Genomic DNA, 12,300 nt, shown 5'->3' on the forward strand with positions numbered 1-12,300 from the left:
GCGCTTGACCAGCAAATGCAAGGATCTGAGTTCAATCCCCGGTTCCGCAAAAAAAAAAAAAAAAGAAAAAGAAAAGAAAAGAAATACAAAGTTGAGTGTAGAGCTGCAGAAAGGGCTGGGCTGGCTGGGTGTGGTGGTGCATGCCTGTAATACCAGCACTTGGGAGGCTGAGGCAGGAGGGTTGCCCTGGTTTTGAGGCCAGCCTGGCCTGCCATAGTGAGTTCAGTTAGTTGACTACCATACCTATACCTGAAGTGTATAGCGAGACCCTCTCAAAATAGAGCAAAACCAAAACAAAACATAAAAGATGTGGTGGGAAGGCTGGGTAAGTGGGAGGCTCTTTGGGATTTTTAGCCTCATGTTAAATCTTCCACTAAGGGCAGGTGAGAAGATAATGGGGAAAGGAAAGCCAAATGGCTGTGTGGGAAGGCCAGGTCATGTATCCTGAGTTTATAGCTGTGGATGAAGAGTGAGATGCTGAGCCTACTGAGCATCAGGATGTGTGCATGGGGCAGAGAGGGAACTGGGGCTGGTGGAGCCAGGCAGGCCCTAAAAGAACTTTAGTTTTTACTATTATCAACCCTGAGACCTGTAGCACCCATTGGTGCAAGGTTGTTTCTGGTTCTTTTTGTTTATTTATTTATTTATTTATTTATTTTTTGTGGAACCGGGGATTGAACTCAGGCCCTTGTGCTTGCCAGGGAAACCCTTATTCCACTGAGCCATCTCCCTGGCCCTGTTTTTGTTTTCAGTCAAGATCTTGCTACGCAGTTCGGGCTGATCTTGAGCTCACTTTGTAGCCCAGGCTGGTCTCGAACTTGCAATGATCCTCCTGCCTCAGCCTCTTAAGTGCTGAGATTCTAGGCGTGGTTACAGGCGTGCACCACTAGAACTGGTATTGGTGCCACTTTAAAAGGCTCATTCTGCTCTGTTCACCATGGAGATGCATGGGAGTGGCATGGAAAAGTTAAAAAGATAGGTTACTCATCAAGCAAGAAATACCAGCGATAGGCCGGGGAGATAGCTCAGTGGCACAAGCACCTGGCTGGCAAGCACAAAGTCCTGAGTTCAAATTCCTCATGCTGAAAGAAAAAATAGATATGGTTAATATATAGGCAAAACTTTAATAGGAAGGCAAGAGAAAATATTCAACAGAAAGGACTCCTAACAATGGCTAGAGGGGGTGCAATCTGATGAAGAAAGGTGCCAATTTTATGAGGTGCTTGTGGTAGGCTTAGGTCTGGTTGATCATTATCTTAGTTTCGTTTAGTAGCTCTAGAGGATACCTTAGGACTCGGCAATTTGATTTCCATGAAAGAAATCCTCATGACTGGGCAGTCTCAGCTGTGGGAGGCTCTGTTGGAATTCAAGTTCAGGGCAGTGGAGACCTCAGGGTGTGGGTGTTCTTAATCTTGAAGGATGATAAGGTAGGCTGGGTAAGCGAAAGGCTAAAAGGCTTGTTTTCACTTTGGGAGAGTGAGGCAAGAGAATCGCAAGTTTGAGTTCTGACTCAGCAATCACAAATTTGAATCCTGACCAGGCAACCTAGTGAGAAGCCAGCTCAAAATAAAAAATAAATGCTGGGTGTGGTGGTGCATATCTGGAATCCCAGCATTTGGCAGAATTGCTACAAATCTGAAGACCTACATACTGAGTTCAAGGCTATTCTGAATTCCAGAGCAAGACCCTGTCTCAGAAAAAGAAAAACCAACAAAAAGATAAGAAAAAAAGGCTGGGAAAGCAGCTCATTGTAAAGGTCCTGGGTTCAATGCCCAGCACTTCAAACAAAAACAAAGCACCTTTTTGGCCAATTTTTAGAAACATTCTCTATATGACTACCATACCTATACCTAGGGAACTGAGAAGGATTTGACCCAGAGCTATAACATGACAGTCACTCTTCGTTCTTTTAGTTACCTATTGAGCATCTAGAGGCACATGTGAAGAGTTACAGTTTTTAGCAAAACTAGATTTCAAGTCCTTGTCCAATTCAGAAAAAAACAAAACAAAACATGAATCATGCTTCCATGGAGTATCAGGTGAAGGGCACGAGAATTTGTCTTCTTCGGCATTGGAGGTGCCAGGTGTGCAGGGCTGAGGGGGTGGGCTGAGCTGGGGTCCAGGCCGGGCGGAGAAACACCAGGGGCAGAGGGCAGCAGTGAACACAACCGTGGAAAGTCTGGAAGCCAAAGGGCTCCGAGGCTGGGGCGGGGAGTGTGTGCTAAGGTGGACTCTACTGGCTTAAGCCTGGCTGGGAGCGAGCCCAGCAGTGCCCTGAACTCTGACTGTTCCTCCATTTCTCCTGGGTGCCACCCAGGAGGATTACTGGATCTAAGCCTGTCAGCACAGGGCCTGCACTTCTGTGATTGGTCACGATGAGGGCAAGGACAACAGTGCAGATGGGCAAGGCAGGTGGCAGTGAGGCTGGAGGGAGCCGAGAGAACGAGGAGCCACCCTCTAACCCAAACCTGGCTTGGGGAGATGGAGGTCTTTGGGTCAGGGCTGAAGCTGCCTACCCTCAGCACTTATGTAGGAGGCTTGGTATCCTGGTGACCTTCTTTGTTTCTTTCTTTTAAGAGAAAAAATTCAAAATAATAGGAAGGTAACAATTGTTAATACATTGAATATTGTTACCTTTAAGTTAGTTACTCAGAGTACAAGATATAGGCATTTAATTGTCCAAACAATATTAACACGAACTTTTCAATAAAGTAAAAGAAATTAGTAGTATACCTATCTTATCATCTTGGCAAGGAGTCAAAGGCCAGCCTCGGCCAAGGCAGACCTGGAAATCCGATGTTGGTCATGCTGACAGAGGCCTGAAGACCCTACATGAGGAGCAGTTACTCAAGCCCCCTTGATTCATTTAGTGGGAAAGGTAGTTGGCCGTTTTCAGACCACATGAAAAGGCCTGAGAAGTAGAGGACAATCAGAGGGCACTCCCGTCCAACCTGCCCAAACAGGGGCTGGAGCAGGCACTAGAGGGCCAGTGACTAGGTTGGTGGGAGGGCTCTGAGGGGTCTGCCTGGGTATCACCTCCTGGTGGGCTGAGATTGAGATTTCAGCTGGAGAGGAAGCGTCTAGGTCACAGAAACCAGGGCCTCAGGCCCGGCCCCTCCCTCCCTGCTTTCTTCAAGTCAGTTTCACTTTTGTTTTCCTGTCCGATCCCAGACAACAATGAAGGCAGGCACCTAGTCCCTGCTGAAGGCCTAGGTGGCAGGGAAAGTGTAAGTGTGGAATGTGGGGGTGCCCACAATGGGGTGGCACCCAGGAGACACAGACAAGTGCTCTGGGAGGGAGTAGGTGAGGTACTCCGGTCAGGGGACAGACCCAGTCGGCCCTAGAGGAAGTGGAGCAGTAGGCCTCTTCCCTACTCTGATGTTCCATTTCAGGGTAATGATGACTGAGGAGGAGCCAAGGGTGGCGGTGGAGGTCCAAGGGCTGCCCCTTGACATGCCAGATGAGCTGCTCACGCTTTACTTTGAGAACCGCCGACGCTGTGGTGGAGGGCCTGTGTTGAGCTGGCAGAGACTTGGCCATGGGGGCATCCTCACCTTTCAACAATCCGCAGGTGAGAGGATGGGCAGAGGGGGCAGCCTGGGTTCCTTGATGCCACAACAGCCCTCATAACTCACCTGTGCTCACAGATGCTTTGAGGGTATTGGCCCAGGCAGAACATCAGCTGCAAGGTGCCTGCCTACGTCTGCGGCCAGCCCCACCGTGGGCCTCTACACGTCTGCTCCTCCAGGGAGTGCCAGCTGGCACCACAGCCCAGCATCTGGAGCAGCATGTTCAGGCCCTGTTGTGTGCCATGGGACACCCAGTGTGGCCCTGCCGTGCCCTGGCCAGCCCTAGGCCTGATAGGACCCTGGTCCAGCTGCCCATGCCTCTTTCTGAAGCAGGTAAGAGGTGGGATCAGAGCTGAAGCGCTGATTAGGAACAATGCCCAAAGCCTACCTGTACATTTTCCACAGAATTCCGGATCCTAGAGGAGCAGGCTCTGAATATGGGTCTGGACAGGGCCTCTGTGTCCGTGGCCCGAGTGCCCCAGGCTCGAGAAGTGCGTGTGGTAGGGGCCAGCCCACCTGTGGACTTGCTGCTCCTGGAGTTATACTTGGAGAACGAACGTCGCAGTGGTGGTGGGGCCCTGGAGGGCCTTCGCAGCCTGCCTAGGCAGCTGGGCACTGTCGTCTCCTTCCAGCACTGGCAGGGTGAGTCAACTGAACAGACCCAGTGGGACCCTCCCCCTCCCACAGAAGCCTGATGGACTTTCTGTCCTCTTCCTTCCTCCAAGTGGCTGAGCGGGTGTTGCAGCGGGACCACTGTCTGCAAGGCTCAGAGCTGACCCTGGTCCCCCACTATGAAGTCCTGGAACCCGAGGAGCTCACTGAGGGCACTGCTGGAGGGAACCTCCCATCCATGATGGAACCTGGAGCTGTGGACCATGCCCTCCTGGAGGATGGAGGGCTGGCAGGGGCCCCGAAGGGTGCAGGGGCTATGACTGTCAACTCTGGGGAGGCAGCAGAGCAATTGGGATCCTTGATGAGCAAAAGTCCTAAGGGATCTTCAGGACAGGTCATGCTAGCTGACTTGGGAACCGTGAATTCTCTGGAGCAAGAGGGGCTCGTGAACCAGGGGCCTGTAGGGCTGCTGGAGATGGAGGACACAGGACTCTTGGGTCTGCTAGAGCAGGAGGGCATGTTGGGAGTTGCCATGAGCCCATCAGGGCAGGAAGGGCTGGGGAGTCAAGTGGAGATCACCCCAAATTCTCCAGAGAAGGCTGGGTTGGAAGGCCCAGGGAATGTGGGGCTGGTAGAGCAGGAGGGCCTGGTGGACATGGTGTTGTCAATGGAGCCAGGGGCGATGCGCTTCCTGCAACTTTATCACGAGGATCTTCTTGCCAGCTTGGGGGATGTTGCTCTCTTCCCACTTGAAGGAATGGATGTGACAGGCTTTCGGGTGAGTCACTACTGAGAATTCTTTTTGGGCTCTTCTTCCACAGGGGCCTCACACTTTCACTATATTCTGAACTTACAAACTGTTCCTCTGCCACTCTCCTGTAGCTCTGTGGAGCCCAGACCCCATGCCAAGGGGCCCAGGAGTTGCTACAGAGTCTGCTGGGCAGCATTAGCTGCCACAGGCTGAGCCTGAGACACCCAGGCAGTGCCAGATTCCTGCTGGGGACAGAGGGACAGCGACTTCTTCGGGGCCTAGAGGCTCAGTTCCAGTGTGTCTTTGGGACAGAGCATCTGGCCAGTGCCACCATGGACACAAACCCTGAAGAGGTAGAGGTGGAGTTTTGCCCACCCCTCTCCTTTTGTACATCTCAGCCTTCCAGCCCCAGATGCCTCCTCAACCCTTATCCAGAGGCTGATGACCCCGACATCCTCTCCCCACAGGTGGATCCCACTGAGGATCTTCAGGTCCTCTCTGCACACAGTCATGCCCCGTGGTCCTCAGAGAGTATAGGTGCTGACCAGGAGAACGTGAACCTGGGTATGGCTCCCCTGAGACTCCAGAATGTCCTGTGGTCCTTTCTTGATCTCACCCTCCATCTCACTTTGCACTCTTACTTGTCTAGAGACCCTTTCCAGGCTTCCTCTATGCCCCTAAACTCATTTCATCTTTCATCTAACTCATTCTGTTTTTCAGTGCTACTCTGGCTGGGCTTGCTCCATGACCCACTGGTCTTTCTCTGTCCCTAGAGGAAGTCCAAGAGATGCTTGCCACCTTGGAGAGCCTTAATTCGGAGCACCAGCAGCTCCCGGGGCTGCATGAGGAGAATTCTGAGGAGCAACAAGAGGGTGCAGAAACTTCAGAGCTGGGGAAGAAAACACCCATACTTGGAGCTGAGGAGGAGCCTGTGGCACCTAACAGTGATACACCTGAGCTCGAGCAGTTGCAGGAAGAGGCTGCACTGCAGCTGGCCCTCCACCGCTCGCTGGAGTCTCAGAACCAAGTGGCTGAGCAGAAGGAAGCTGCCACACTAAGGCGAGCCCTGGCCTTCTCTCTCTTGGAGCAGCCCCTGTTGGAGGCAGAAGAGCCCCTGGGTGGCAGTTCTGGTAATGGGCCCCAGCTGGTGGTACATGTGCCTTTTGAGCAGGATGTGGAGGAGTTGGACAGGGCACTAGAGGCTGCCTTGGAGGAACAGCTCCAGCAAGAGACAGTGAGGCTTCAGGGCCGTGAGCTGCCTGCAGAACTGTGTGCTCCCCTGGAACGGTGCCATGGTGTGAGTGTTGCCCTGCATGATGACAGTATTCTTCTTCGTGGCTTTGGGGCCCAGCCTGCCCGTGCAGCCCGTCACTTAAATGCACTTCTTGCTGGCCCAACAGATCAAAGTTTGGCCTTCCCCTTTGGGGTTTCAGGCACTACCTGTGAGTCTGAGCCTTGGGCTGGGGTGTGGGCTGGATGGTGGCTACTGGGCTAGTGCCCAGGCATGGCCCTGCTGCTTCTTTCCTCATCTGTTAGTGCCAGAGCAGAGGCTGAAGGAGCCCTTGGGAAGACTGGAGAACTTGGCAGAGAGTAGCATGGAGTTCCAGGAAGTGGTGCAGGCCTTCTACAACACCTTGGATGCTGCCCATAGCAGAATCTGCATCATCCGGGTGAGTCCACACCCTGCTCATTGGCCTCATGGTTCCCTGTGGACTGTTACGTTCCCCTGCATCAGGGTCACCTGGCCAGGAGTGCTCCGTGTAGACAGGCTGGAAGCTGACCTGGTGAGGAGGGAGCCCCGGGGCTCTCCAGCTGTGTTCCTGCCCAGAGGACGTTCACAAAGTCTGATGGGGAAGATCAAAGAGCAGAGAGGTTAGGGGGACTGGGGGTTTGACAGGTCCCAGTGAGGCTCCCTCCTGAGGGGTATGTGGCCTCCCTGCCACACATCCTTATCTGGATCACAGAACGGTGGTGCCATCTTGTGGTCATCATGAGGATTACTTATCCCCACAAATGATTCCTTTTTCTGTTTTGGGTCCCTTCTGCCTCCAAGAGGGGTCAGATGAGCAGGTCAAGCACCGTCTTTCACATGGCAGCCTCTTCATGTGCATATGTGTGTGCTGTGCATACGTCTGTAGAGCAAACCCTTGTGCAAGAGCTCTGTCACGGAGCTACATCCCTAGTCCCTCCTCCATTTTCTTATATTCTAACTTTACTTTTATTCCTTTTTATATTTTTGAGACAGGCTCTCACTCTATAGTTCAGGCTGGCATTGAACTCACTGTGTAGCCCAGGCTAACCTTGAATTTGTGGCGATCCTCCTGCCTCAGCTTCCCAAGTGCTGGGAATACAGGCATGTGCCACCACACCTGGCTTCCTGTGTTGTAACTTGCTAAATTTGGTAACTTTGAACATGGACATTTTCCCCAAAAAGGCTAGGAATTGGGGCTGGTGAGATAGCTCAGTGGACTAAAGTGCCTGCTTAGGCAAGCTTAGGCAAGCACAGGGAACGTGGTTCAATCCCCTGCACCACCGGTCACCCCAGGCCTGCCCCCAGGGCAGGCTGAGCTGGCCACAGAGTCCAGGCATAGTGGTGCACACCTGTAATCCCAGCGCTGCTCAGTGTAGCAGGGAGGCTGAAAAACAGGAGGATCACTCTAAGTCTGAGCTGCATAGTGAGACCCTGTAACAACCAAATACATTAAAAAAAAAAAGGCTAGAATAATTGGTGGGGTGTCCTAGTAAAACCCTAAAGCCCCAGCCCATCCAGGCAAGTTAAGAAAAAAGAGCTGAGGAGGCCAAACGTGGTGGTAATGGCCTGTAATCCCAGCACTTGGGAGGCAGAGGCAGAGGATTGTGGAGAGTTCAAAACAAGCCTGGACTACATAGTGAGTTCAGGGCCAGCCTGAGCTACATAGCAAGACCCTGTCTTAAAAAAAAAAAGAGGTGAGACACAAGGACTAGAGGACTGGACTGGTGCAGTCAGGCATATGGGAAATGGAAAAATAAAAAAAAAATCTCTGTAGTCTCTGAGCATCTTGTTTTGGTGGTGAGAAATCCAAGGTGAGGTTTCTTTCCACTTTGATATGGACCTTGGTGTGTGCTTCTAAAGATTTCTTCATTTCAAAGGTTGAGGGTTTCCTGTTAGGCTCCAGAGGCATGTCTTTCCCATCACTATTCTGGGCATTTCCTGGTTCCTCCCCATCTAGAGATGTTGCCTTCAGCTCAGAGCAATGGGGCGCCTGCCTCTTAGCTTAGTTCTTTAAGTGGCTGCTTCAACAAAGCAGTCAGGCTCAGGTTGCTGTGGTTCGATCCCCACAACTCAAGCCAGCCAAACCTGCCCTGAAGACATTCGGAGAGGAAAAAAAAAAATCTAGCTCAGAGCAATGGTCCTCCACTGCGTGGCCAGGTGTCCTGGGCCCTGTCCCTTGTTTCCTGGGGGAGGTCCTGCGACGCAGACTTGCTTTCTCCACCCGCCTTACTCACCTGTCACTCCTCATCTGCTGCCTCCTTTCCTGTAGCTCTGCTCTCCGCACCATTTCCTTATCTCCGTCTAGACGCTCTGGCTGAGTCTCGAACTTTGACCATCCATTATCTGGCTAACCCACAGATTTTTGCTCAGAAATCTTCTCTTCTTTCTCCTCTTCCTCTCCTCCTGCTGTGCTAAAGATCCAACCTGGTAAACTGAACCTGCAGCCCAGCAATCCTATTCTTGTTTACTTTTTTTTTTTTTGGGGGGGGGGGACAAGGTCTTGCTATATAGTTCAGGCTAAACTCACTATGTAGTCCAGGCTTGTTTTGAACTCTTAGCGATCTTCTGCCTCAGTCTCCCAAGTGCTGGGATCATAGGTGTACATTCATAGGTGTACATCACCACACTCAGCAACAATCCCACTCTTTTTTTAAAAAAATTATTTGTGTGTGTGTGTGTGTGTGTGTGTGTGTGTGTGTGGCCAGCTCAGCCCACCAGGGGGCGGGGCTGGCTGGCATGTGGTGCTGGGGGATTGAACCGTGGTCCCTGTGCTTTGCTAAGCTTGTTCTAAGTTGGCGCTTTAGACCACTGAGCCATCTCACCAGCCTTGAGCCATCTCACCAGCCCAACAATCCCACTCTTAATGTGAGATTTCTTTTTTAATTTTTAGACTCTTTCCAACAGTCTTGTTTTATGGATGTGGTACCTTTTGCATTTTCTGAAGAAACTAATTAGAATTTTTTTAAATTGGCACCAAAAAAAGGAAAAAAAAAAAAAAAAAGCTGTGAGATCCTAAATTCTTCCACCAGAAGACTCCTGATGTCTGAGCTCAGCTCTGTCTTATGTCAGTCGACGGTGTAACGAGGAACTTCCAATAGTGTGGCCCTGACTGCCACTCACCTTGCAGGTGCAGCGCGTGTCGCACCCGCTGCTGGAGCAGCAGTACCAGCTGTACCGGGATCGTCTGGTGCAGAGCTGCACGCAGCGCCCTGCAGAGCAGGTCTTGTACCACGGCACGTCGGCGTCCGCAGTGCCTGAGATCTGTGCACACGGTTTCAATCGCAGCTTCTGTGGCCGCAACGGTGAGGCCTGCGCCGGCCAGGGATGGGGGCCCAGTCGTTCCGAATATTCTGACGTGTTTGCCCGTCCCACCCCGCAGGCACGCTCTACGGGCAGGGCGTGTACTTCGCCAAGCGCGCCTCCCTGTCGGTGAAGGACCGATACTCGCCCCCCAGTGACGATGGCCACAAGGCGGTATTCGTGGCACGGGTGCTGACAGGCGACTACGGGCAAGGCCGCCCGAATCTGCGGGCTCCCCCTCTGCGGGCCTCCGGCCACACCCTCCTGCGCTACGACAGCGCTGTGGACTGCCTCAACAATCCCAGCATCTTTGTCATTTTCCACGACACCCAGGCGCTGCCCACCCACCTCATCATCTGCAAGCGCCTGCCCCACATTTCCCCAGAGACTCCTCTTGGGCTTTTCGGGCCCTCTCGGGCCACCTGATTCGGGGCTGGCCTGTGCCTCTAATTACAGTTCTGCACAGCCCTCTTGGCGGTAGCTCGCGGGGCCAAGAGGACCCAGAGTACTGGGCGGGCGCCTTTCTGAGCCGGGCCTACCACCAGGGGTCAGCAGAGCCCAGCGGGAAGGGGCACCGGCTGGGCACGCCCGTCTTGTCCCAACCTCGCCGAGCGCAGTTCTGTCTTTGAATAAAACCTGCATGAGACCGGGCGGAAGGGCCCTGCAAACTCGGAATTCGACCTCGTTTGGGGCATGGGGTCTTCGTCCCGGGCAGGGTCGGGGTTAACTGTTCTTGGGGCTGGGGCGGCGTCACACAGCTGACCAAGGCTGCGGGTGCGGGGCGGGGCTCAACGCACCGGGGCGACCCCACGCTGTCTTGGTGGCACGCACGTTCGCCCAGCGGCGTTTCCTTGCCTACCGGCCCGCCCTGCACGCACAGGGAGAAGGCTGCGCCGGACAGAGGTGCTCGCACAGAGCGGGCGCTCCCCGGCGGAGCTGCGCCGTGGACTGCCGCTCCGTGGCCTCAGGGACTCCCGGCCCCGCGACACGCGGGCATTGCTTGCTTGCAGGATCCTGGTGGTGCTTCACGGCGCGGCTTTCCGTCGGGGCCCGGCCGAACTGGGGCGGGGCTCCGGGCTCGCCCCGCCCGCGCTGCCTCCGCGGCTTCCCGGGCTCCCGCAGTCCGGCTACAGCGGCAGAGCAGAGGCGAGCGGAGCCGCCAGGCACGTAGGACCCGGCTGGGAGGGAGCGTTGCACGGGATGCGGGAGCTGCGGGATGGGAGTGGGATCTTGGTCGCAGGTCACCCACCCGGAACTAGGAGCTGTGTCGCAGGCCATCCTGCGGTCTCTCGGAGGACAGCACCTTCCAACGCACTGGAGATTGCGGAACCGGACAGGCAGTGTCAGGCGTGTGTGGGTAGGGAAGGCTGCTGCGCCAGGCTTGGGACTGGAACAGAGGCGCCCCAAGGAAGCCAGGGGACCTTTAGGAGCGGGGCTTTCAGCTCGTGTCTCCTCTCTCCTCCTCAGCCCTTGGCTTGAGGGAGGAGGCACAGAGCCCACATTGTGCCCCACAACACCCCACCCTCGCTGAAACAGAGCCCCATTCACCTCTTGCACGCCAGCGCCCTTAGGGCTTGTGGACGCGTGCTCCTTGACTGCGCCTGCAGGGAGCAGGGTGGGCTGCCGGAACAGCGGCTTGGTTTCTCTCTCAGCTTTGCCGCAGCCTCACTCCTGCGGCCCACGCCGCTGCGGCTTCAGCTATTTATAGGTCTTCTCTGCAGAGATCGAGGTGGGACTGTGTAGGACTGGAGGTGGGGTGGGGTGGTGGGGAGTCCTACAGACTGAGATTGCTTGGAGGGAGAGTGCCAGCGTCCAGGGGGTTGGATTCCTTCCTGAGGCTAGGGGGTGGGATTCCTTCCTGAGGACAGGATAGTAGGGGGCGATACCACTGCTTATGAATGACTGGAAGATTAGGTGAGGGGGAATCCAGCGTTGGGACGCAGAGTGTGGAAGCCAGTGTCTGAGTGCTTGGGAGAGAGGGAGATGTTTGGGTTGGTGTCAGTGTCCAAGTGAAAGTAATTGTCCCCTCCCTCCCACTTGACCACTTGACAGGGAGGATGGAACTAGTGTCTTGTGATAGGGGTGGTTAGTGGTTGAGTGAAGGGAGTGACAGTCAATGTGTGGAGTGGCAGAAGTGGTCAGTATTGTGGTGATACCCTGGGGGGTTTAGGTCAATGTTTGAGGAGTGTCACTGTGCAGGTATCTGAGAAGGCTGGATGTGGAGGAGGGGAGAAATTGTCAACATCTAGGAGGGGCAGGGGGTCAGTGTCCAGGTTAATGGGGTCAGTGTTTAGGCTAAGGGGGTCAGTGTGTAGTACCTGTTTCTCACTGGCACAAGTATGACCCTTCTTCTCTCCCTCCAGAAGGCAATGTCGGGTGAGGACTCTGAAGTTCGAGCAGTGGCTGAAAGTGGCTCCAATGGGGGCAGTGGCTCCCCCAGCCCTGGGGACACACTGCCTTGGAACCTTGGGAAAACTCAGCGGAGCCGGCGTAGTGGAGGTGGCTCTGGAGGCAATGGGAGTGTCTTGGACCCTGCGGAGCGGGCTGTCATCCGCATTGCAGGTAAGGTGGAAAGGCCTGGTCAGCTTGGTTCATTAGCTCACGCCGGGGACTGTTGATTGACTACCTGCTGCGTGCTGCGTGCTGCGTGCAGGTATTTGAAGTAGGAGAGGGCAGAGAGGAGCTGCAGTTCTAGCAGGGCCTCTTAGGTCTCAGGTGAGTGCAGGCAGCACAGCGCCACCTGCTGTCTGCTCCAGGTAGCTGTGAAAGGCCAGAAACCCAGCTTTTTGCTGCAACCGTCACAGCTGGCTTCCTGA

The 12,300-nt window shown here is 54.3% G+C and overlaps 2 protein-coding genes across 3 annotated transcripts in view; both read left to right on the top strand.

Moving 5' to 3' along the window:
* The first annotated feature begins 3,146 nt into the window (after window positions 1-3,146).
* Window positions 3,147-10,135, top strand: Parp10 (poly(ADP-ribose) polymerase family member 10). The gene is made up of 11 exons (XM_004638959.2): window positions 3,147-3,227; window positions 3,393-3,571; window positions 3,648-3,902; window positions 3,975-4,211; window positions 4,295-4,959; window positions 5,064-5,285; window positions 5,400-5,496; window positions 5,706-6,374; window positions 6,469-6,602; window positions 9,312-9,486; window positions 9,564-10,135. Exons 2-11 carry the CDS (start codon window positions 3,397-3,399, stop codon window positions 9,908-9,910), a joined length of 2,976 nt encoding a protein of 991 aa, XP_004639016.2. The 5' UTR covers window positions 3,147-3,227; window positions 3,393-3,396; the 3' UTR covers window positions 9,911-10,135.
* Window positions 10,136-10,427: 292 nt separating this feature from the next.
* Plec (plectin) overlaps window positions 10,428-12,300 on the top strand; it is a 68,718-nt gene continuing 66,845 nt past the window's right edge. For both annotated transcript variants that reach the window (XM_023723837.1, XM_004638892.2), the window contains exons 1-2: window positions 10,428-10,647; window positions 11,848-12,046. In XM_023723837.1, the coding sequence (XP_023579605.1) occupies window positions 11,854-12,046 (193 nt within the window). In that variant the 5' untranslated portion in view covers window positions 10,428-10,647; window positions 11,848-11,853. The remainder of the gene's footprint in view (window positions 10,648-11,847; window positions 12,047-12,300) is intronic.

Source organism: Octodon degus, unplaced genomic scaffold (assembly GCF_000260255.1).
Source record: "Octodon degus isolate 3935 unplaced genomic scaffold, OctDeg1.0 scaffold00104, whole genome shotgun sequence".
Classification (NCBI taxonomy): Eukaryota; Metazoa; Chordata; class Mammalia; order Rodentia; family Octodontidae; genus Octodon; species Octodon degus.